Source organism: Lepidothrix coronata, unplaced genomic scaffold (genome assembly GCF_001604755.1).
Source record: "Lepidothrix coronata isolate B3197 unplaced genomic scaffold, Lepidothrix_coronata-1.0 Scaffold22, whole genome shotgun sequence".
NCBI lineage: Eukaryota > Metazoa > Chordata > Aves > Passeriformes > Pipridae > Lepidothrix > Lepidothrix coronata.
In genome coordinates this window covers 1,249,338-1,275,620 of record NW_016690202.1, presented here as the reverse complement: position 1 = coordinate 1,275,620, position 26,283 = coordinate 1,249,338, and the positions used below count along the sequence as shown (strand labels likewise).

Genomic DNA, 26,283 nt, shown 5'->3' with positions numbered 1-26,283 from the left:
GATTTGTTTCACATAATATCTAGGATGAGCACACATGTTCTATAGAATACTTGCTTTTAGTGAAGTAGATACGTCATTGAATGTTGGTATCTGAACTTTGTAGAAACTGTCTTTTAATCATAGGGTTAAGCTGCGAACTATAGGAATTACCCTCTCTCTCTCTCTCTCTCTCCCCCTGCCCCCCCCCCAGGAGGCATAAGGAACAAAGTGTTTCACATAATGTCAAACGGCAGCGGATTGATTCAAAGAATTCTGACACAACTGTAGTTAACCAAGCCGTGCCTTTACCAGAAGAACGTCAGCACTCCTTCCCAGGACCAGTTTCAATTCAGTCTCCATCGTTCCTCGCTCGTGGCTCACCAGCTTTAGCTAGATGTGTCCCTCCGTTGCGAGATACTTTGTTTCCAGACCCTACAGAAGCCAGGCTCCCTCTGGCCAAAGATGAGGTAGTAACTTTCTGTGCTTGTGCTTACTTCTGCCTTCTGAGTAGGCAGAATCCAGAGGTGCTGTGGGAGACCACAAAAATTTATGCAAGGTTTTTGACAGTGTAACAGGGTCTCTTATCGCTGAGCTGTCATTAGAAGGAATATCAATAAATGTAGCTGCTGCTGTAGTTCTGTATAACCCCATGTGTGTGCTTGGGTTTGGAACATTTTTTTCGGGGGTGGGGAAGGTCAGCGTGTTATTTGCTTGTGTTGTTTGGTTTCCATACTAATGTCAGGAAACCTACATATCTGCTCCAGGAAGTAAAAATTGAAAGAATGGTCCATTTCTCACATGATATGGGGGGGGGGGAAGAATCCAGATTTTAAAAAAAACCAAACTCCATGGTAATATGAGAGAAGTGCATTCTGAATAAATACAGTTTTGGGCCTGTAAAGATGTCTTCTACCTCTTTTCAAGAGGATGTAAAAGTTGTGGTTGTAGCTTTTCTGTAATATGGAAGAGAGAAGCTTTTTTTTTAGTATGAATGTGCCTGCTGAATATAGCATATAGCAGTATTGTGAAAGAAAAATAATTAACACCTCCTTCCAACAAAGATCTGACTACTTCTTTAATAGTTTGTGTGGGATAAAAAATAAAGCTAATTTAAAATTTTTTTTTAATAATTTTTTCACCTACTTGTAGGCAAACTGTTGACATTAAAGTCAACAGAAGATATCTCTAGTCTTTTACTACCTATTTCCTGAGGGGCTGCTGATACTGATGACACAAAAATTATTTCCATGTGGATAGGCATTTTATAAAAAATTGAACAAATTTAAATTTGAAAACTAGCAGAAGTTTCTTTGAGGGTGTTAATCAATATGAAATTTAAGTGCAGTAAAACTCTAGACAATGGAGTGAAGTGATGCTGGTTTTTGCATTAAAAAAAAATAACTTCTGTGTTTGTTTTATGTAATTACATATCTGACAGGAAAGAATGTTCGCTTCTCTGTATCTTTACTTTTTGGATGTGTGTGTCCAGTTAAGTCAACAGGTTTTGGACTTGTTTCAAGCATGTCGACAACAGGCCTCTGATTTGAACAGCAAAGAGCTCTGCAGAACAGAACTCCAGAGAGAAATTCAGCTAATTTTTCCACGTATGTTTTGAATTTAGTTGCTTAATACCAGCTTGAATGTTCTTCAGGTTTGCAGTTTTTCCTTCCTCTCAAACTGTTATATGTCACATCATGTTTATTTGCTGTTATTCGTTTATTACAGAGAGCAGACTTTATTTGGTTGGATCCTCTCTGAATGGATTTGGCACTCGTAGTAGTGATGGGGATTTGTGCCTGGTGGTTAAAGAAGAACCAGTAAGTAATTTAAAACTATATAGTTAAAACAAAGTCTGGTTTTATGTGTGTGCTGTTAAAAGGCTGGATTCCAAAATGATAAACAGATGGTTAAATCCTTTTGATTTAATAACATATTTTTGCATTCATAATAGCTATGAACTATGGGCCCAGTAATGTTGCAGATATAAATTCAACCTTATAAACCTAATAAAACTTTAAAAAATAAGCTTTGCCTTCAATTTGTGAGTGAAAAAAAATACAGCCAAGCAGAAGTAAGTGTGTAGAACAAGGAAGAAAATTGTTTAGAGAACTCTAATTTTTTCTAGATGCAGAAACAACTTTTAGAAAGTCAAATTTTTTATATCATTATTTAGATTCATACCTACCTAGTTTAATGATCAAGTATAAGAAGGAATTTGATAGGCAAAATATCTTAAATATTTTTAGTGATAGAAAATGTTATGAGTGGAATTTTACTTGAGAGAAAAGCTATAACAAAAAAGAAATCTAAATAGACCATAATCTTGAAAGAATTGAAGCATCATATTAACAGAAGGAGAGTACATTTTTGTGTAGGTGGGGCTAGGTAATCACCTAATTCTGTGATTTTTAAGTTATTTTGAATATTAAATATAGATTGTTCTATCTGGCATTTGCCATGATAAATCTATATCTAGGCTGTAGAATGTATTGATGTACATGTTCGTGTCTTATTCACAGAATTAATTTCATTTTAAAAGCAAAGCATGCTTACTTGGAACACTTAGATAAGAGATATCAACTTTTTTCTTTACTTTTAATATCATATTTCAGGTGAATCAGAAGACTGAAGCGAGACGTATACTCAGCTCAGTTCAAAAACTCTTCAGTACTAAACTTTGTAAGTTCCTGGCTACAGTGAGGTGGTAAGATTATTGGCAATTCTGGAAGAAGTATTGATGCACAATTGCAACTACTGTATGTAATTGCATATTGTCTAGCTTCTAATCATAGTACTGTTTCCAGCAAAGCTATAAGTATTTAATAATGTTGTTTGGTACTGGTGATGGTAATTAGGAAAACATAATGGTTTTCTTGAAGACTAGTCAACTTCAGTAACAGGTAATATCTCAAATGGCTTTTTAATTGTGGAACACAATGAGAAGGGGGTAGATTTCTCTTTGGGAAACCTCTGTTAGTGAACCCTTACTACTCTTTTAGATTGCACTGCTTTCCTGGGAAAAATACTCTTTAAGAATTTGTAAAATAAGATGTCACTGTGTAGAACTGATTTTTTAGGGGACAGGGAGGGCTTGATAGGTGTGAAAAAATTACCTTAGGTGCCTAATGAAGCAATCACTAAATGTGGATAGTACCAACACATACAGATAAAACAGATCAATTCATAGTTTTTGTAAGCTGTTGTTTAGACTCCCTTCAGATGAAGAATTCACACGGGCAGTTCTTAATTTAAATGTGAAAGCTTCCTACTTCAAAGAGGCTTTTGTATCATCCTTTGAATTGTAAAAGAGCCAGACATTTACTGATATCAATGACTTTATCACCCTGTTTCTCAGACTTGTGGTACATTCTTTGATGCTTGTATTGATGTTCTGAACGATCCTGCAGTGCTAAAAGGAACAAACCATAAATTTAAGTGTGATCTTCAAAATTTCCTCATTGGCGGGTGAGCACACACAGATTTTAACAGCTCACTTTGAATCCTTATTACTGTTGTATATTGACATTTGCATAAGGAGTCCAAAACTTAATCTGGGTTTCCCTGGAATGCAAGACTCTCCCGTGCTTCACACAAGAGAATGGAAATAAACATAGTTTGGGCCAAACATCAAAGCTGATAAAGTATGTGCCAAGATGTAAGAGAAACAACAAGAGAAAGAAAGATAAGATGTTACTTAAAATTAAGTACTTGCTCTGGTTTTGTGAAATACTTAACGGACAAAAAGAAATAAGGAGGAGATTTGTGATATAGGTAAAGTTCAAGAGCTTTTTTAACGTTTTTCCAGATCATTTCAGTTTTTTCTATCTGTGCCTCTCATAGCGTCCTCCTCTTTGTTATGTGATGTTCCTGTATATTCCAAAATAAAGGCAACAGGAGATGTGATTCTCTGCTTATTTCACCTTAATTCCATGATTGCCAAATGAAGAAGCATTCCAAGTGCTGATTAGATCAGTCTCTTTCACCATTTGTGTTAGGTAAATCAACTTCAGAACTTTAAGTGCTATCTCTCATCCTTTATATACAGTTATATGTGGTTGTTAGATTAGTATTTCCTTCTAGGAGGTTTAGGGAGTGGATTCAAAATTTGTATAAACTCCATCTTATTTCAGTTTCAGGCTTGCAAAAGGTAACAAGTGTGAGCAAGGAATTTTAGCCTATCTTAGAGTCTCTTAGAGCAGAGGCTTTTCTGTGTTGTCATTCTGCATCTAGAATACCAAGTGAAATGAGAATGTGTTCTGGTTTTGAATAATCTAATCTCAGAGAAAAGTAGGAAAAAGGTTTTGGTATTTATTCACTGTTTTTGTGGGACTTGTTATGTATTGTGTTTCTCCTAAGGCAGAGACGTGGGGATAGCAGATATATCGTCCATTTCAAAGACTAGCTGAGTGCACGTAACTTCCTGATTTATTTGTTCAGATACATGCATATACATTTTTTTACAATATTGGCTAACATTCCCAGAAATGTACACTCAAGCCAATGTCTTTAGAAATGTGAAACATCAGTTTGGAGTGATAATTGAAGAGATTATAATCCAGACCACTGAGAGTAAATGTCAGACTGAGTACTCTCTTCGGATTCATCTCTGCAGGATTCATTTGAAAAACACTTGGCAGTATTGGGTTGACTGCTGTTTACTATCTGCGTAAATAACAAAGAGCTCTTTTTCTCTTAGATTTACAAAGAGGGGCAGTAGTGTTGAGGCTGGAGTATCAGAGTGGAATCTGCCTAATAGTTGTCTAGTAGGAAATGTGCAATAGCTGGGATGAGCCGGGGAATTTGAACTCAAATGGACTATGCAGTTGAGCAAGTGAATTCCAAAAAATCAGCAGTTAATTCCTCCTGTGCTTGCTTGTGCCTTCCTAGATTCATCAAAAATGCAATCAGACTTCTGTGTTGCCCAGTTTCTCCTTCAATAGTATAACCCAATGAATGAGTCCAGGCTACACGTCCGGGATGTGAAAGATCTTTCTGGCGTATACTGTGTTTGGGATTAATGTTTTGTCCAATTCCCAATCTTCTATTCTGTAAAAGGAAAGAGAGAATTAAGCTGTTTAATCTGAAATTGTGCATGAATAAATTATTTATGAAGCAGTGCTTAGCCTTCTTTGAAGCCATTATATTCTTTTTTGCTAAGCTGAAGTGGTGTTCATGACCTTTTCACAGACATGCCTGAAACTGTGGAGCAGCCATGTAGATTTCTTTACGTGTATTTTGGTGTAGCCTCTCTGGTCGTAGCTTTCAAGGTCACATAGTTTGATAAGGCACTTATTCAACCTGTATGTGTTTCAGAATTCCACATTCTGTATTTGCGACTGTTTCTTCTCTTTTATGTATAACAATACAGACTCTGCTAACAGTGTCATTGTTCTGAGGCAAGAAAGAGGATATCATCAGGAAGTTACTGCCTTTTAACTTCCTATTTGCTCCTTCTAACTTCCTCCTTGAAACAGATTGGGATTATGTTTTGGGATGTATCTTTTCTTCTTAGCCAACTAATTTGACACAAGCATCCATCAAGTGTTGTGAGGCATTTGAGACAGGAGTGTGTTTGGAAGTGGATTGCCACTAAGAATGAGTTTGGTTAACCTCTGAAGAGCACTTGGGAAGGGTTGTAGTGAGGAAAGTTGAATTGCTATGGCATGCAGATAGATATGCACCCTTGTCTCCCATGTGCAGGTGCATTGGGAATCTTTGTCTTAAGTTTGATAATGAAAGGAAAGAAGGCAGAGAGCTCTGTATACTTTAGAACTTCACTTTAAGAATGTTATGGGATGCAGGAGGAAAGGTGCTTGAATGTGTCTGAAGGCGAAGCTAGAAAGAGGGAACGCGTGTGCAAATTGTACTAAATTTTACATTCAGTGAATGTGAATTGAAGTTCTTAAGGATTCTTCCTTTAACATTAATAAGTTAGTAAGATTATCAGAGTCTGTACCTGTAAGATACAGACTCTGAACGCCAGTCTGTGTGTTACTTAGGCTTGTACAATGCATTAGAATCCAGAGAAAGGATTGCTTCAGGTCAAATGTGTCTGAACATGTGTATGCATAAAACAGTTTTGGAAAGTCTCAAGAAAAAAAGTGAAGTTTGTTTTACTTGAGTATTGCACAGCAGCATTTCACTAAATCTGAATTTGTCATCCAAAAGCGGTGGAGATGATGTGGTTTAATCCAGGTGGCTATCCAAACTGACAGAAATTCTTTTTCACCTTTTTTGGGGAGGGAAAAATATCAGATTTTATTCAAGGTTATTTTTAATCCGTATTACTTCTAACTGTGTCATACTTATTTATACTAATTTGACGTTAATTTGTAGAACCAATGGGAAAATGTATGATGTTAGATATGGACAAATTCAAGTAGTCCTAGACTTTGCAACAGAAGAAATTACTAAAATGGTTCTTTTTGCCCAAATTTGTAGCATGTAACCTACAGGCTCTACTTTTCTTTCTTCTCCATTACTTTCTTGGGAACATTTTTCACTCAGGATTGTGGGTAACTGCTAAACATAGGCTGAGGTATCATGAAGTATACGGAAATCACAACAATGTGACAGAACAGTTTTGGGGAGCTGAGTGCAAAGGGTACATTTGGTAACACTGTGTGAGTCTGGCAGAGTTTAATATGTGTGGGTTTGGATGGTCTGGCATTGAGCCTACGTGTTGATACTGTGTGGATAATCATCTGAAGTGCCATCCTGTGATTGTGAATGTTCTATCACTATTAAAGAAAAGGGCAGATACAGCCTATGCCATCTTTGATAGAAAGTGTTGTCCTGTTCTACAGTACAACATTCTTGGTATGTAGTTTATTGTTCAAATGAGCAGTTTTCAAAGCAAGTTTTAAGTCTATGAGTGAATAGTAGTAAATGAATAATAAAGACAGTTGTATCAATTTTTTGATCATTAAAATACATAATTCCAACTGTAAGCAAATTAGGCACAATTAAAACGAATGCAGCTGATTGCATGCTGAGTGTAGTGTTGCTACACTGTAGTGTTGAGCTTAAGTGTCTGCCCATCCTGGTTGGATATGTTCTTGCTCCCTTATTTTTGAACCTTAATTATAACTATTCAGGATTTCTATTACAAGTACTGTTCCATGAAAGCATTGTAGAACTGTATTCATTATGTTCAAATTTTTGGGAATATATTTCCCACAGCAAAATCTCTAATGTTCTACTTCCTTCTCTAACGTTTAGAGTTATTTTCTTTTCACCCACTCTCCTGTATTTTTGCTGCAGTTGCTAAAGGTTACTTAGTTTAGCACAACCCTTCTGAGAATATATTTGCTAAATTTAACAAGTTACTATTTGTGATAAATCAGTCAATATGACTCCACTTTAGGATATTTTATTAAGATCAGCATCTTACATGAAACTTAATTGCATATTTTTCTCCCTTTCAGCAAGCTACATTGAGCGACCTCAGCTGATTAGAGCAAAAGTGCCAATAGTGAAATTCAGGGATAAAGTCAGGCAAGTATTCTGTTCAACACAATTTTTTAGACTTTGATATGGGAAAGTACTCCATATATGTACTGTCCTAAGAAGTAATCCTGCCGTCATGCCTATTTATTTGTGTGGTGCCTTAGTTGTGTTGAGCTTTGTTCAGCTAGCTTGCAGTGGCAATCAGCTTACTTCCTTGATTGCCTGAAACACCTCTTATGGTTGAAATGCTGTTTGGTTTCTGTGATGTGAATTAGAAGCAGTACATCACATATTTCCATGAGTTATTTGTACATAGTGGAATCCAGTTGACAGATGGTTTATAACAGAAAAACAATGGCGGGAAGAAAACTGCTGTGAAAGTTAATTTTGCTTGTTGTGCAAACGTAACTACTAAGCTACTTAAGGACTAATTCACAGTATTTACACTATACAAACAACTCTAAAATGAACTTTAGTTTATTGTGATGTTTTCTTGATTAAAAAGGTCTTGTTCATTTTGGAGAGTAAATTCTGTCTTCTAGGGAGATACTCTGTGTTTAAGAATATGTTATTGCATGTTGTATTCACACTATTAGGTAGTAATTTTGTGGCCTTTGTTTAGAAGGGGAAGTAATTAGAGAGAAGTGGATGTGTTATACCTTGTAGTATTCATTATATATTCATTATAAAGACATAAGAGAATAAGAGGGATGTAGTAGGGCAGAGAATGATGTATTTTTTATTATGTGTGATAAAAGTATCTGATAGAGGAAAAAGTCATGCAAAGCACTGAAATATGTTAACAATCTGAGTAATGTTCAAATCTTCCTATGTTTATTGGCTTAGCTTTGTAGGATTGATGTGTATCAGCTTCATATAGTAACATAGTTTCACTATTTTTGTAAATTGGAACAACTTTCTTCTATCTGTCTTACCCTCTCTATATGCCTCTAAAATTTTGCAACCCTGTATCTGTCTCATGAAAACAAATGAGCCCACTTCTCTGGCATCTCCTCTAAAACCATATCCCTTTTTTTAATCACAATATGCCTTTATCAGAGCAGAAACCTTGCCATGGTAAAACTAAATCTGGTCATGTTTACAATTTGAACTAATCTGTATCGTCCATTTAAACTTTTCTTTCATCTGAGGTTATATAACACTGGTAGGGATTTTCACTTTATACTGTTTCCTTCATTTAGGCCTAGTCCCATAGTTACTCTGTATAGTTGTCTACCTTTTAAAAATTTGAATATTTTTTTATCTAGTAACTTTCTAACAGTACAGAAGGTTATTTCTCCCATCCTTTCTGAAAGTATTATACTTGTCAAGTTAAAATCTGGGTTCTACGGCTTAGCTACATAGAGCAATGCTAGTCATTTCATAATACATGAAATGATAAATTGTTTTTGCAAATATTGAATAAGTTGTGGGATTATAGCAGGAAATTTTTTTCCACTTTAAAATCAGAAAATAAACTTTAAAAAGAAACCTTAAGTATGAAAGTGATTGTATGAGAAGATTGAAGGCATTTATAATCCACACTGCAGTCACTTTCAAAAAATAGTAAGTAATGATAATTATATGCCTTACAGATATGATTTAAAGAACTCTAAAGCAAAATATAATCTTCTTATACTAGAAGCTGCACATTATATTTTTGCAGAGTAAAAACCAATGCTGTTTGCCGTCTGGTTTCCTGTGTTGCTTTTGTGGAAGAGAGGAGAAGCAGGGAATTACATGACTTTGGGTTGGGGTTTTTTTTGTATGGTGTTTGGTTTTGTTTATTTTCTGTCTTTACAGTTATCTTTTTCTTATATAACCTGTCTTCTCCACCCACGTGTTGTCATTTTATTTAAATATCTGTCTCTTTCTAATCACTTATCGTCTTCTGACTTTTGTAGGCTCATATATACACATACACACAGAGGTCTTGAAAAATGCATTGGATATTCTGTACCCAGGGCACTAAGCTTTTTTTTGCCTAAACTGGAAACTAAATATGACAAGCTTCCTGTGAAAACCAGTTTTCTTGATGCCCAGCTGCTGGGAGAAGATGGTAAAATTCCCTGGGTGGTATCTCTGTATCTGGAGATGCACATTCTGATGTGTTACCAATGGTCCATATATACCTGAAAATGACGTTGTTTAAGTTTGCCACTTACTTTGATTTGGTGAATAAGAAAGCATTCAGTTTGTGTTTGTTCTCCTTTTTCATCTTAAAAGTTGTGGGTTTTTTAGCACTTTAAGAGTTACTATCTTACCTTTTTTTGGGTAGTCTTTCCTAGGAAAGAATTCCAATGCTGTCTCTGTTTCCCAACAAGCCTGTGGTTTGTTAACAAGATTTTTGTACTATAGAGAATACAAAAACTTCCCCTTCTGCTACGTTTGATGTGCAGTTGACTCTTGTTCTCTCCTTTAGTGCTTTTAGTAGAACTTGAGCCCAACAGTGAAACCTTTTTCAGTTGCCATAACGTCACCAGCTATTAAATGTGCATAGTAAAGTACAAAATAACTGCAATAGAACTTGCTTCAGTTGGTGTCTGGTAAATAGTAATCTTGTCAGTTTGGATTAACTGGAATTACACATGCCACGTGACATATTTTTTTAATTGTATTTGCACATGCAATTAATGTTCTTACTGGTGTTTATGCTTAAATTTGCAACTGTCAAGTGATAGTTCAAGCTTGTTTATTTCCTGTACTGATGTGTACTATATTCTTAAAACACGTAAAAAGTCATGCTTGATGTTAGTTCATGTTTAAAATTATGTAGTATTTTTGATGCAAATAATGTTTCATATAGCTAAAGGTGTAAAAAACTGCTTGTAGGCATCAAATTAATGTGTTTTACCCAGTTTAATGAATTTCAGGTCCATGTTCCCCTTATGTAAGAAAAGCTGAAGGAATATTTGGACAAACATATAGTGACTGATACTTAGATATATAAAATAGAAATAGCTGTACATAGCAGATAGCTACTCCTTTGTCAACAGTAGGCTCTTCATGTTGCAAGTTAGTGTTGCTGTGGCTTATTGACCTTGAGTTTAATGTTGTTTCTTGAGTACTGTGAGTAGCTGTGCTCCATATGCAGTATGAAATTCAAGCTTGGGGAGGGGATGTGCTGTAAGTAAAGCTTGTTAGTGCTTGTTTGCCTTGTTCTTGTTTTCTCTTAACAGAATTAAAGTTATCAAAACTATTTTATTGCAGAACATGCAGTGTTACCTCATACCTGTTTTTATTTCAAAGTCTTAATTATCTCTGACCATCATTAGACTCTCACCTTTCAGCCTCTTAATTCGTACTATATCATGTAGTGCAAGTCTAGTTGGGAAGAAGAGTCTAAATTTGGATCTGCATGTATTCTTTGTGTAAAACAACAATTATATTTTTATAACAATGGAATTTCAGTCTGTAAGCAATTCAGGTACTATAAACAAAATTGTAGAAATGACAGCATTTAAAGCTCTGAAGAAGGTTTCTAGGGTTTTATATTAAAATTACATTTCTCCATATCTGTCACTAAGTAGGTAATAAACATTCAGAAACTGAATACCATGGTGCTTGATTTTTTTTTTTTCTTCTTCCCAGTAGCTATGTGGAGTTCGACTTGAATGTAAACAATGTTGTAGGGATAAGAAATACATTCCTTCTGAGAACCTATGCATTCAGTAAGTTTTTGTTGTATTTTCTTATTTCTATAAATTTTTCTTTTTGAGTTTGTATTTTGGCATTGGTATACTATTAAAATTCAGTTTAATATATTATGTTAGTATATATATCATTACCTAGTTAGCTCTAAGTATATGAGAAAACATATGAGTTATGTTTTTAATTGAATATTACAATATTCAGAAGATAACAAAGATTCTCCATATTAAGGTCCACATATCTACTACAAAGGCTGCTTCAAGTATTCTGGAGATAACGAGGTCATTATACTAATGGCTATCTAGGGGTGTAATCTCTAATTTCTTTTATTTCCTTACACCCACTGACAAGCTGTGTGGCTGATAGCTAGTTGTGTCTTTATGCTGTTAGAGTCTTTTCTTGGAAAATCCAAAATACTGCTTCAGTGTTTATACAAACTCCAAATCAAAACTGGCTTGTGTCTCCTCAGGAGTTTGCATGTTAGGGAGAGACTGTGAAACAGACTTCTGAGAGGAAGGTAATATGAACAGCACTGTCAGTGCTGTACCAAAGTTTTCTCACTCAGCATCACTATGTCATTTGGCAGATAAGTACATAAAGAGTGTGCCTCAAGCTATTTCTTCTAGGGCATTTGCATTTGTTCCTTTACCACATTCTTCAGTTCTTGCATAAATGAATTCCTTTCTATTTAGGGTACGAATGTGTCAATAGAAGCTACCTTTACTAGTTAATTTTTACTAATATTTTAGTCAGAGTAGATTCTGTTCCATATTCATGTTACTAGGAGAGTCTACAACTTGTCCTGGATCAGTTGGTTAACTGTGACTTCTTCGTATGTCCAGGAAGATGTATGACTGGAGAAGGATCTCCTTCCAAGCTTAAAAAAATTAGGAAATAATCATTGTCATTCATGTCTATTGGTGAGGGGTCAGTTCACCAAGTCTAATGTGGATATATTTGTTTCTACCTTCTGCCACAGATTTCCCTTATTCCTTTCAGGAAATCACTGCAAGGCAGATGAGTCCAGATGGGAAAAGAGTGGTGGAAGGGGTCCTAGTATTCCACCTTGGTGCCCACTTTTGTAAGGCCAGCAAAATTAACTTCATGCCTCCTAATGAAGGATAAATACTGTTATTTTCTTGAGGTCAAGGAGTGATTTAATAGCTAAGGGAGACTTATGATTGAAAATATCTCCTTGATGTGCTGGACCTTCCTAAATAGACAAACTATATCAAGCATACAGCTTGTCTGTCTTGTCTTCCTTGGATCAGAAAACCCTCAGGTGGTGTAAGGCAAACAAAACTAAATGGAAACTTTTATCAAACTGTCTCTTTTGCAGTCATATCAGCAAGGGTGGATAGTGTTAGAAGTGTTATCCTGGTCACTTAAGTGTGTGGCTGAAGGGTGTTACCCTGCATGGGAGAAAAAAAAGATCAAATTACCTCTAATGTGGAAGGTGTATTGGTCTCTCTGTTGCATTAGAATGAAGTAGATGCTCAGGCAAAAAGGGGACAGTTAATCAACGTAATGAAAAAGCCAAAACTCTGAAATATTTCTGTGGGTGTTTTTCTGTCTTTTTTGAAGTTAGCCTTTCTCTGTTGGTGCATGGGTGCTGTTGAAAACATCAGAGATGATGCTGCGAGATGAGTGAAGCAGAATGTCCACAGAAAATGTAGGTAGATTAGGCAGACCTAGAAACTGAAGTCTGTGCTGTCGTGTTACCAGTGGTTTGCCAAAGGAGACGTGTCTGCAATCAAGTCAGCAATTATTGCTAGGTATTTTTCAATTAGTGGAAGCTAGACTTTTTAACTTTGAGCAAATGACATTACTGAGCATTTTCTTGAGGAGGTACCTTGTATCAGAGTATCAGAGAAGGTTTACTGGCCATATTGCACACTGACTTTGTTATATACTAATTACAGGCACTAGCAGACAGAAAAACATATCTCAGAATGAGGTCAACTGAAAAGAAATCTCTTTTATGACACACACACACTAAAGAATCATGTTTGGAATTGGAGCTTATTTGCATTTTTCTCTCATGGAAAAATCCTATTTCAGTTAATGCATGTTCATATGGTGTTTGTAAAGTAATTCTTAGCATCTCACAGTTAGTGTGCTAATAGTTACATTTTTTTATTTCAACCATGGGTGAACAATGTTGGGAATAAGGTGACCGGTGCTAAGGAGTTTTGTTGTTTCCAAGAGGTCTTCCAGATCTAGGATGTTGATTCTGAGAAGAAGAGTGGCATTTAGATGGGCATTTAGGTGCTGAAGCAACTGATGCAGTTGTTGGATGTCTTTTGTCCTCCAGTACTGATGTGCAGAGTACAAAACCTTGCATAACGATGTCAGGTTATAAAAGATACTCCAGAACATACAAGTATTCAAGGCCGTTGTAAGGCACTTGACTGAGTTGATGATCTGCTTCCACATATCTACAAATAATAAATTAAGTATGCTGCTAGGTCCCTAGAATTTTGTGGTGAGTGATACCTCCCTACAACAGATATAGTACCTTAATTAGAAGATATTAATATTCCCCAGAAATTTGGAAGATCATACCTAGAATATGACTATATTTATGTCATTCCTCATGAAATGAATATGTATTGATTTAAAGAGGTATTTTATCTAACATCTCATCTGCATAAAAAGCTATTGAGGACAAGGCAAAATTAAAATTTATGTTTGTATGCATAGGTTACTGCCTTATGGATCCTGAGGTAAACTTAAGAATGAGGTCTGTGTCCTCCAACAAGGAGAATTCTTTTCCCTGCCCTCAATGAAAAAATAACTTAGGGTCTGTCCTGGCAGCAAGTTAATTCAGGGAAAATTAGTATAAGGAACTGGAGAGAGCTTTGAAGTCAAATGTGACACTGCTGTATTGACTGATCTATCCAGTTTTGTCTTACCTGCAGATTTTCTGACATACCCATTTATAATGATCTTATTACTCAAAAGACTCTTTTCAAATGCAAATACTTGGTTCTGATTTTTATAGGATGGATAGTAGTTGTAGAATAACTAAGTAAATTCTATAAAATGCTTACGAAAGGTAACCTTACAATACAAAAAATATGTTGATTAAGTAGGAACAAATGTTGAATAATTGCTGTATAGTTAAATATACTTTTTTTGAGATTACTTATTTTACTTGCAGTTGAGAATCGAGTTCGTCCATTAGTACTGGTTATTAAGAAGTGGGCAAGTTTTCATGAGATAAATGATGCCAGTCGTGGTACTTTAAGCAGCTACAGTCTTGTGCTGATGGTTTTGCACTATTTACAGAGTAAGTATTTTTTTCCATGTTGAAACTGCCTCTTTTAAGTTCATATCTGTGTAGTTTTCCTGTTTAATAAAATCAAACACAGTAATCATCTTCCACAAGAAAGATTTGAAAGTAAGAATTTTGAAAGTAAGTAATTTTGAAAGATTTGAAGTGCATTTACTCTATTTCCTTAGTGCTGCATTTGTCTTTAACAAGTGGACCTCTTCTCTGGAAGCAGAGCTACTAGCTTTACAAAGGTTTAAAAAATTTAAGTAAATGTACCTGCAGGACACTGTGTAACTATAAGCACTAGTTAACAAAAATGCATGAGGACAGTAGCTATAATCATGTGTGGCAGCTGGCATAGCTCTCTAGAGAAGGGCAAAAAGGTTCAGATAATCCTTTTCATGCAAAACTGTGATCCGTCAGCTGTCTGGGGAGGATCAGAAGTCTACAAACCAAAGAGGAGCCTTTTACCTGTGATTCACCAGCCTTTTCTGCAGAAAAAAACCCATGTACATGTAACTAGCACCATCTCTTTAGGTTCTGATGTTTTATTCATGAAGATTTTAAAGGTGTTTTTTTTTCCTGCTACACGCATGTAATTCTCCTGGAAGTAGCCGTATCCTAGAACTTCTAATAGTGTTTTTGTTCATGTTGCTGGAGAGGGAACAAACCGAAGGCTTTCTTTTGCAATAAATAGCGGCCCTGTCTTCACTAGGCAGATTTCTTTCTTGTATTACTTAATTAATTTCCACAGTCTTATACTCCTGTGGATGTCTTCATGCACACGTTTAGTGTGGCTTCAGTTTATTTTATAGATACATCAGTATCTTGTACATGAACTTTCTTCCAGATAACAGGTCTAACTAATTTGTACAGTAAGAAAATAGAACTCATATGGCAAATGTTAGTGATAAGTGGTAGCTTTAGGGGAAAAGTCCATCCTCTTAGTAAAGCATGCTGGCCCAGATACAATATCTTGATTGCTTGTATTGCTTAGATTTTGTTGCCTTTTGTTTTAGTGGGGCAGAGGACTGGAAATTATCCAAAATATTGCAGAACTATGAGCTCTTGCGTATTTCTAAACACTCGCAAATAAAATAAAAATATTATTAAAGAAGCTGTGATCATTGTCTTAGCAGACCTGGTAGGTATATTATACTCTTTGAAGATACTCGAAGCATATTCTGAGAATTCTGCTGTTCTGATTCTTAGTCCCTATGGAAAAAGGATTCTGTAACATCTCTTCCCCTGTGAGAGCCTGTTAGAAGGGTGAACTAAGTCCCAAGTCTTGTGTACTGAATTTAGTTATTATTCTCCCTAGTGAATGATGTAGATCAGTTGTTTAAAAAAACATGCTAAAGAGATGATGTTAAAGCTTTAGTCTGAGGAGTGCTCTAGTAATTTGGTAGCTGCTCTAAAGCTTGACTGGCATGTCAGTAGTTTTGGATTTTGGTTTATCATCTAATCTGAGTGATAAGTTTTTTCCTTCTTTTTTATGCTGTGCAAGAGATGCTCTCCCAATCCATGATTTTCATAAAACATGGCAAATGTTTAATTCATTTTGTGTTTGTATCATTAATGACTGCATGATCGTTATAACATGTTTGCCATTTAGTAGATCAGCTAACAATATTAGACTGTATTTATGTATTTTGTAGGGATTTTGTAGCAATGCCTAGTAAGTGTTGGGTATTTTTCTTTAGGTTACTTTTGGAGGTTCAGTATATGATACTTTGCAGCTGAAAAATGTGTGGGTTTGCATTATCTGTAGACTTATGCTATGATGGAATCATATGTATTAGACATAGGGAAAAAAAAAGAGTGACTCTCTAATTTTTTCTTTAGAAAATCCAGGTGATGTTTTTATAGCCATGAATTAATATAAATTTGAGAAATGAAGTTGTACCCAGCTGCTGTAGAATTTTTTATGCCTTCTACATATAGTAGTATCTTGATAACAGCTTCCCTTAGCTGAATAAACTTCTTATGGTACTATATAGTGGGAAATACAGTAATAGAAATGTTTGCTGAATAACTTTTTCTTTAAAAAAGAAATGAAAGGGAAGTTCTTGATAGATGTTTTTAAGACAAAATTTCAACTCAACCCTGCAGTGTACTTGATATGATAATGCTTCCTGTGAATTATGTGAATCACAGTAACTTTAAACTTCTCTTTTTTTATAGCCCTACCTGAACCCATCCTTCCATCCCTCCAGAAAAATTACCCAGTAAGTGTTTCTTATGGTTTTACTACATAATATATGTGTATGACCTTGCTTATCTAAATATATAATTTCTTAACTGTCTCTAATGGATTAAGTCTGTAAATCTGGTCATTGATCTGCTAAACATAAGTGTGAAAGAGGTTATTTGCTGGTTTGATAATTTCTGTAGTGAAAATTCTGTTATGTTTGAGAAGATTTCACACACAGGTAGAAACAAGTGCTAATGAAAACCGCTGACTTAATTCCCTTTATGCTGGCCTGAAAATACCCCTGTGTCAATTGTAACTTTCTGGTTCCTATTTTTAATATGTTACGTTTTCATCCAACTCTGATGTTTCAGAATTCCATACCCTCCCACAGCTGTTGAGTTGTCTGATATTTCTCTGTGCAGAGTGAGTGATAAATATCTACTACGCAAACTTTTGTGACATCACAAAATTTGGCTTCAGTCCAACAAGAAAACACCTTTTTGGGACTTTGTGTCCAGATCATACATCCATATCTGTTGTATCCTAATCATACTCCGTTCACTTCCAGTGAATTCTGTGAATCAATATGCTTTGATCCCTCCAGAATTAGGACTGTTATTAATGAGATTTAATCTAAGGAAGATGATCTACCCTCCTAAATATTTCTCAGCTTTATTGATGAATAGTTCTATGCTATAACTTATTTACTGAAGTTCCTTGGTTTCTTCCTCCTTACTTTTCCTCTAGTGTCACTTTTTAATTTTTTTTTATTCATAGTTCACATAGTTTGATGTCCCTGTCCCTGTATGTTTCTGTAATTTGTTGCTGACAGTTGTGCTGAGGTAGTATCAGAAAGCTATTCTATCTTTTGCATATATTTCCTATAATGCTGAAATGGGAATATTTAATAACACTGTACATCAGGAAGAAAATGCTATGGTGTCAGCCATTATGGGTAATTAGGGTAATCAAGATGCAGAAGAAAGCTTTGAGTGATAATACACTGCAGTTTTATTTCTGTATTGTGAATCTGCTTAGGCATACCTGTGCTACATTTTTATGGTCTTTATCTTTTCCTCTGGTTTTTTTTATGGTACTATATACCTTCTCATTTCTTCACTGAGAGGGCTGAAAAGCATTTGAAGTTGTCTTTCATTTCTTGTACACTTAGCTTTATCTGATAGGGTTTTGAATTTGTAGTATTGTAAGTTTTGTGTAACATGTTATTTAAATAAAACTGTTAAGAATTGGTAAATTTTGACTCCTCCAAAATTATAATGCAAAATTATAATTATTTACATTTACGAAATAAATTTATTTACACAGTGTTTGAACTGTGTAAAGACCTTCAGACTACTATGCAAACATTAATGCCTTGTATGATTAAAGCAGAAGTATACAATACCAAAACCTGAGAAATATAATGAATTTGTACTATAAATTTGTACTAAAAATATAATGAATTTGTAATGAATTAAATGTTTGTACAAGGTTTTATCTTGTGTTATGTGAAAATGGTAAATCACCTGCAGGTACCTGTGTTTTGAGAACACAGCTAGAAGAAATGGCTTTTTACCCTGTTCTGACATAGATTTATTTTTTATTTTTTGTTCTTGTTAGTTATCTTACCTTTGGAGAATGATTGGATTACCTTTGGAGAATTCTAGGATTGCTAACAAAATTAAAAGAATATTTTATACTTGTTTACTATAAACCCAAATTTGCAAATATATTTTTGGTCTACTGTTTCCATTAGGAATATAATTATAGTTAAGTGTTTAAAAATTGAAAGTTAAAATTTCTGAATGCTGATATTTCAGAGAAATTTAAAATTAAAAATACAGCAACACAAATTTGGTCTTGTACCTTGCAGTAATAATTTCAAAGCACAGGCAAATGTCAGTATCAAAAGACACCATGTGTTTTTCTTGTGGTTGTACCTGGTTAAAGCTCTGTCTCCATACTAGCGCTACACATAAATACTACATCTCCCCTACAGACATCTACCTACAGTTTTTCAAAATCAAATCTGCAGCCTGAAAATACTTTTGTGCTCTGTTTTACATTGTTGGTACCATATAAGAGAGACATGCTTTCATTGAGGGGGAGACAAAAGGCAGATTGCATGTCTCAGTATATCCCTACTGCAAATGTGAAGGGGTGAGAAGTCCTGGAAAGCCACCAGGTTTGCCCACTAGTGCGTTCTGTTGTCGTGGGTGAGCCTCCAGCTGGCACCAAGCTGACATGTTTTACAACCTCTCGTTTAGAGTGGGTATTGGACCATATCAGATGTGGGGTTGTATTCTGGGGCTTCCTGCCCTCACTATCCAGATCAGGTAGATGATAGTAGCCCACAAAATGTGCTGATCAGTTCTGAAGTCTATGTAGAACTTGCCTTCAAGTCAGGACTTTACAGATGAGCTCTAGAGAACCTATAATGGCTCAGGCCATTACAGCTGGTGCACATTGCTGCCGCTGGCAGTCAGAAGGAAACTTGTGCCTGAGCCTCCAGTGTTCAAGCAGCCTTAAGTGTTCAAGTGTATTGCCTTAAATCAAGATGGAAGCGAGTCTCTGTGAGTGCTGTGGATAGTGAATTTTGTGGACTTTGCATGAGCACATTTTTGTATCTGCTACGTCATCTTCATGTCGTGTCTTAAAACTGTGGAGCAAAAGGTGGGGTGGTGCTCAATGTAGAAGTCAGTCCTTGGACAGACACAATTTGCTTCATATGTTGAGTTGCACTTTTAAAAAGTAAAAACATGACTTAAATATTCATTTGTAAGACTGGTGAAGGGTATTTTATGTGTGTGAATATAAAAAATGGCAAGATACTATGCTGATGCTACAACTGTAAACTTTTTTGAAGAATCTTGTACGTTCAGAGTTAAACTCATTATACATCAAGACACTCAAATATAATTTTTTTTTATGTACACTTGTCTTCCTTTCCAATGTGTAAGGTGGAATGAGTGTACTTGTAAACATTATGTAGCTTGAATATGAAACATGTTGCTCAATACTGGTGTTTCTTGAGAAATCAGCCAACCAAGGTAAAGATTAGAGATCTAGCAAAAAAGGAAAAGGACTTTGGGGTCCCTTTTTCTGAAGTATCTGGAAATAATGGATAGCTCATTTATATTTACTCCATCAGATCCTGAATTTCCTTTCCGTCTCTTAAGCTGGCTTGAAGCAAAGACACAGTAAGTGCATTAGGGACTAATTTTAATAGAAGTTGGATCTTTTGCCTTTTAGTGCAGTTAAAAAGGGAAAACTTACAGGGGTTGCCTACTTGAAACTAAGCTAATTTGAAGGATGCTTTGTAAATCCATTTTATTAGACAACCTCCTTTATGTGCAGAATCTACCTTGTTGTGTTTATCTAGTTATTCCCTGAGTCCCTCTAACAGGAAGGCAAATACTGTTATCCCTGTTTTACAACAGGTGAATGAAGATGAGTTGAGGCTAGTGGATTTTCATGAGTTGTCTGTGGCAAAGCAGAAAAATGAGTCTATGTATCCTGTGGCTCGTCTGACCTCTTATTCACTGGACACTGAGTGATTGCTTTGTTAAGAAATTATGTTAAAAAAATTTCATTGTTGGTTATTGATATATTGAATGAACTTTCTTGACAGAAGTTTTCATTACATCTTCCATATACTGAATTTTAAGTAATAACTAATTTGGTTTTACATGTAAAACTTTCTAATATGGTAATAGCTACTTCTTCCATAAAAAAAATTCTGTATTTCAGAAAGATGAAACACTGTTTTTGCCTTTATGTGTGGTGATCAGCAACTGACAGTGCTTAAAAAATAAATTTACTAACAGTATCATAAGGATGTTATTAATACTTTGCTTTAGTTAGTGTTAAAAAACCTTACTTTATTCCAGAAAATTAATTTCAGTCATACCTTCTTTTTTGCAATACTTAGTTGCCTTTTTAAGAGTAATTTTCATAGAGATATAACCACTAAACCAAGTGGAAATGGGAATTATTTATAGAACTAGGTGGTTGGTTAGCTGCTATAGACCATAACTTGCCTTTTTACTGGAGCACTTATATAGAATAATACAGGTGTATTTTTTGAAGGCAAATGCCTTTCTGAGTGAGGAAAACTTTGATTTGTCTGAAATCTTATTGCCAGCTTTTTAGCTGCTCAGGATGCCAGCCTCACTGTGCTGGCAGAATTTTCCTGCAGTTGAGAAGTTCTTGGGCATTTAAATATTTAAAGCTTGAAAAAGTTAATCTTGTTCTCCTTTTCAAAGATGTCTGCTGCCTCCAAACATTTAGTTACTGGTCTTAGTAGACATCTGTTGTAGTAATTTTAAGTTTCTATTTTATATTGTTTGGAGGTCATCGTCCCTTGTTTTTCCTTTTGCCTCCTCCCTTGTATGTTCTTGAGCTGGTATGCTGCTAGTTCTGAATTCAACTGTTGTGACTCTCTGTAACTTTCTGTGGGAATGGGCAAGGAGTAACTTTCACTCTAGTACCTTTCTGATTAACTTTAGGGTTAAAACTGTATATACTGTATGACATAGGAACAGCTGTTCCCTTTCTACATCTTTGTGTACTGCGTATCTGCTTTTTATGTCTGTGTGTCTCCATTGTTTTGGTGTCTTCTGATGAATTATAAGCTGTTAAATTCTGAGCTCTGCTAACTATGTTTTCTATGTAAAGTTGTATCATGTGAGATCAACACTTGAAATTTTTTCATTGCTAGAAGAATGGGCTTTTCTCCCCGAAGATACTGCACAAGGTTCCAGGAAGTTTTGCTAGAATTGGCAGAAGAGGACAGAAGTCCCAGACTTTTCAGTCCTACTGGTTTTGATCACTAACTGTGCTTTTCTCAGAGGAAGAGCTGCCAGCTGTGGACATGGAAATAGCATTACAGTGTGTAGTGCTTCTAGTGCTATAAAGTTTGAGTCGTGCCTGATACTACTCTTTAAAATAACAAATGAATGGGAGGAGAGGGGAGATACAGTAATGAGTGAATAAGTCTCTAAATTTACATAAATGTGTTCCTTTATTTGAAGGAAGCTTGCTCTTGTGTATCTTGGGTTAATTTTCAGTAAAATACACAACATTGCTGTAAAATAGTGTTAAAACCTGGTCTTACCAGGTTATAAAAATGTTTATTGGGAAGATATGTTTTCCTCCATGTATTCCAGTCTATCACGATAACCTAAAGGATGCAATGGACACTGAAACAGTAGAGCAAAGCTAAACCCATGTTAATTTAGCCTTGTATAGATTCCTTTTTAAGCTGGCAGTAGTGATTTCTTTTCATAGCAAATCTGACCTTTTCTTACCCCCATCATGCCCACCGCCTTCCCTCTGAAGAAAAGCATACTTCAGCTGAAGTCCTGCATTCTCTGTATTCAGGGTTTTTGTATAACTTCACTGTTGGGGTTTTTTTTTATTTATTCAGATAGCTTGGCTAGAGGAAGTGTGACTGCAGTCTTTGAACTCATTATGTGGGAGGATGCAGATTCATTTTATTGCCAGTGGGGTTCATATACAATTTGAACTCTGCTGTGGGAGAAAAGTCAGGCCTTCCTTTGGGATTGTTTCTGTACCATAGGTGTTCAAAATTGGCAATGGATGCATTAGTTTTACTTACCTTATCTCAATACAACTGCAGCCAGCTCAGTGCAGTTCAAAGATTCTCCCATGTTTAAGTTCTTTAGTAAACAGATCAAGGGGTGGTCTCACACACTCCTGTGCAAGATGATTCTACCTGAGTTCAGAGAGAGTAACTAGTATCAAGAGAGGAGCGGAAGAGAAATAGTTGTTGGCTTGTAAATTGTCCTTGAACTTCTAACAAGCAAATGATAGGCAGCTTTCTTATTGGGAAAAATATATTCATCTTGTTTAAGGCTCTCTTTGTGTGTGTGTGTGTGTGTGTGTGTGTTTAGTATATACATATATATATATATATACACACTCTGATTTTTTTTTTGACAGGAATGTTTTGATCCTACTATGCAGTTGCATCTTGTTCATCAAGCTCCATGTACCATTCCTCCTTACATCTCAAAAAATGGATCAAGCCTTGGAGATTTGCTAATAGGCTTCTTCAAATATTATGCCACAGAATTTGAGTAAGTAATAAGCTTGTCTTTGTGGTTTGGAATATGCAAAACTTTGATTCCTTCTATTCAATATAGCAACACTTTCTAATGCTTGAAGAGAAAGAATTGCAGTAATGAAGGAATGGTAATTGACAGGGAGGAAAAGGGTGAAAAGGCTAAATGACAATAGGAATGTCGATAAGTATCTGACATCTTCTACTTAGCCAGGCATTCTGTCCTGTGAAATAGGTCTAGCCGAAAGCTAGAGACTTTTGTCCTTTAAAAATTGCTAGGGCTTGTTATATTATGCTATAGTATAATGTTGCTCCTGAGTACCTGTCTTTACATCTGGCAAGGTGATGTTTGGTAAAGAGGCAAATGAGAAGACACTGCTGAAGGATAACCTCAGGTTCATGATTTCTGTTGAGCACTAGATGAATCCTTTACTACTTGACTGAACAACAAACTGTTAATCTTCTCACATATGAAAGTAAATGTATTTTCCAATAAGGAAGAATTTTCTGGTTTGCCTGGGCAAAGTAATAGAGATGATCTTGTCTAAATGCAGGAAAAATGCCTAATTTGACTTTTCTGGTTTGAGCGCTTGTGAACATCGTCAGGACCAGATTTCTGCCTAGTTGGTGGCTGGTCCAGAAAGACTTTGGTTTTGTCTGCTGTTAGACAGGATACATTAAGATATATGAAGACTTCTGCAATATAGGTATTTGAAATGATGGTAATCCCTAAATATTATTTTTTGTGATGTTCATAAACCAGGAAAAAACGTTACCTAAATTTAATCACACAAGTGAACTGATTAAAACAAGGTTTGAAAAAGTAACATTGAAGACAGGATACTTGCTGATGTCAAAGGAAGAAAATGTTTTTAAAAAACAACTGGAAAAAAAGAATATCTGGCTGGTTTTTCCACTGTCCAGTATCTGTTAAGTATTTAAACATTTGACTCATGATATTCTGTTAAAAAAAAAAAACAAACCGCAAAAAACCTCCTGTAAAAATAGGCATTAGAATTCCTGTGTTGAAAATGTTACATAGCTGAGAAATCATTTGAGGAAATGATGCACTTACTGCAGCAGTTTTTTTAACTCTTTCTGCTACAGAATTAAAACTTAGCCAGGTGTACTGTTTAATTGACCATCTGTGTATCCCTGACAACTATAAATCATGTTTGAAAGGAATAGGGTTGATGTCTTGAAGGTGTAGTAAATTTCCATTTAGTTTCTTAAAACCTGGTAATTGCCTGGAGAAGACAAATTAGTGCCCATAGGGAGGAACATGATCATGTCTTAAAAGTTTTTTGTGTGTGAGGTAGCAAGCCAGTGAGAACCAAAGAACAGTGTCATGCTAGGCACAAATGTGTTATCTTTGCTTTGAAGTTGCTGATGGAAACAACAGTACAAGTGAGAATGACGATAAGAGTTAAATACGTAGAATCACAGAATATACTGAGTTTCTTCATATCTAAACTAAACCTCCCCTGACTCAGCTTCATGCCATTACCTCAAGTCCTGTCACTGGTTGTGAGAGTGAAGAGATTGGTGCCTGTCCATCCGCTGCCCCTTGTGAGGATGTTGAAGACCCCGATGGGGTCTCCCCATCTGAACAGACTGAACAGACCAAATGACCACAGCCGCTCCTCATAGGGCTTCCAGTCCAGACCCTTGACCATCCTCATGGCCCTCTTTTGGACACTCTAATAGCTCAATGTCTTTCTTATATTGTGGTGCCCAAAACTGCACACAATACTCAAGGTGAGGCCACCCCAATGCAGAGCAGAGCGGGACAATCCCCTCCCTTGACTGGCTGGCGATGCTTTGCCTGATGCCCCCCAGGACACAGTTGGCCCTCCTGGCTGCCAGGGCACTGCTGACTCATTAAGATTGTAAATACACACAACACAGGGCTCTCTTAGTTCTGCCTTTCATGGAAGAACTAGTATCTTACTCCAGAATGTGTTGAATATTTTCACTGCTGTAGCTAGTAATTTTTTAAGGGTTTACTTTCCCTGTGAAACATTTACTGGTGTTTTTATGCACTAAAATATTGAGATTATATTTCAGATACTGTGACTGTTAAACTGGGCCATATTTCAATGACCTAGCCAGTGAACTTTCACTATTGGGCTGTAATGTGCTTGATGAAAAGATTACTAAAGAGACTAAAATTGCTATTTCAGTTTTCATAAAAGTGATTGTTGTAGGTTTCTGTCTTTTGTAGGAGTAGAATACACTACCGGGTTTGATACACAGGAACTGTTTTGCTGAATGAATAGTATGCAATCAAGAATGATCAGATCATGTGTGAAGATCATAATTTTGAACAGAATGAGTCATTGAAGCCACCTGCCTAGAATGCTTAACTACTCATTTATTTTTCGTGTATTGGTCAGGAAGGTAGGAGAAAACAGGGATGTATTGTTTAAAACTTCTCCCTCACTCTAGCAAAGGCCATCAGGTATTTAATTTAAAATATGTAGTTTATTTTACTTTAGGTAGTGCCTAATATTTAAAGGCAGGGCCCAAAGAGTATGGCAAAGGAAGAAACAAAGCCACCTTGTGTGCTGTGCAGCCATGAATAAGTTCATCTCCTTGTGCTGTGGTTTTTTTCCCTTATACTTTTAACATGTTTGATTTATTTAGACTGTAAGATGTTTCAGAAAACTGCTTATTGCCATGTATTTATACAGCACTCTTTCCACAGTTCTGCTTTGGGGCTTTCAGTGTGTCCACAAGAAGTAACTTTTACAACCCTTCATCCCTATTCCCAAAGAAATGTGATTTGGAAATTGCTACATACATTGGACTAACACACTACATATGGCAGATCTTGTTTTGCCTTTGTGGTTGTATAATTATCTTGCTATAAGAGTTCAAGTCTGCATAATATTTGTTATGATAGAACTGGCTAAAAGCATGCTTGTGACTCCATTATTACTCTAATATTTAAAATTGTCAAAGGTCTGCTGATTATGCAGTGAATGTGATCAAGTAAAAAAATGCATTTAGATGTTGTCCAAACAAAGTATTTGGAAACTGGTCCATATTTACCAGTCCCTCCAAAGGAGGTGTCTGATTTAATTTCTGCAGCTGTGAGTGAAGGCAGCAGGTTTTCACTTGGCTGTCTCTTTCCAAACTGAGGCCTTGTTCCCCTGAATATGCTGTTACGGAACCTGGAATTGGTCCTTTATGACTACTTCTCTTAAATTTATTGTTGCAAGTTATGTAGCAGTTGTTTAAGATCATTCACTCATTAAGTTGTATTTGACATGACAAAAGATTGATTACATTTTAATGACAAAATAAAAATTACAGTGAGCAGTTGCTGGCAACTCTTTTCACAGTAGAATTGGTCAAGTAATAAAGGGATCATTTTTAATATCATATTGAATTATATATGCTTGCAATTTTTATCCATCTTAGTGTGTTTATATAAGTGGCTTTGATTTGTAAGAATGCTCTGGAAAAGATAAGCTTTTTATTTTATTTGTAGTGTCATTATACAGACACCTGAAATTGCCTGATCTTTCTTTCAAATACTTGTCTTCCCTCTGAAGATCATGTATCTAATGAAGGCAGTGACAACAGAAATGACTGATAATTGAAATAGCTGTTTAAATAGCCATCGTTAACTTACAGATTGCA

The 26,283-nt window shown here is 35.7% G+C and overlaps 1 protein-coding gene across 3 annotated transcripts in view; it reads left to right on the top strand.

The window, feature by feature from the left end:
- The window catches only part of PAPD4 (poly(A) RNA polymerase D4, non-canonical), a 43,605-nt gene that overhangs the window by 3,887 nt on the left and 13,435 nt on the right, over positions 1 to 26,283 (top strand). For 2 of the 3 annotated variants that reach the window (XM_017808286.1, XM_017808287.1), the window contains exons 4-12: positions 191 to 446; positions 1,469 to 1,583; positions 1,705 to 1,796; positions 2,592 to 2,658; positions 7,407 to 7,476; positions 11,020 to 11,099; positions 14,243 to 14,371; positions 16,541 to 16,584; positions 22,515 to 22,651. In XM_017808286.1, the coding sequence (XP_017663775.1) occupies positions 191 to 446; positions 1,469 to 1,583; positions 1,705 to 1,796; positions 2,592 to 2,658; positions 7,407 to 7,476; positions 11,020 to 11,099; positions 14,243 to 14,371; positions 16,541 to 16,584; positions 22,515 to 22,651 (990 nt within the window). The remainder of the gene's footprint in view (positions 1 to 190; positions 447 to 1,468; positions 1,584 to 1,704; positions 1,797 to 2,591; positions 2,659 to 7,406; positions 7,477 to 11,019; positions 11,100 to 14,242; positions 14,372 to 16,540; positions 16,585 to 22,514; positions 22,652 to 26,283) is intronic. The other variant, XM_017808288.1, reaches the window with a different exon arrangement.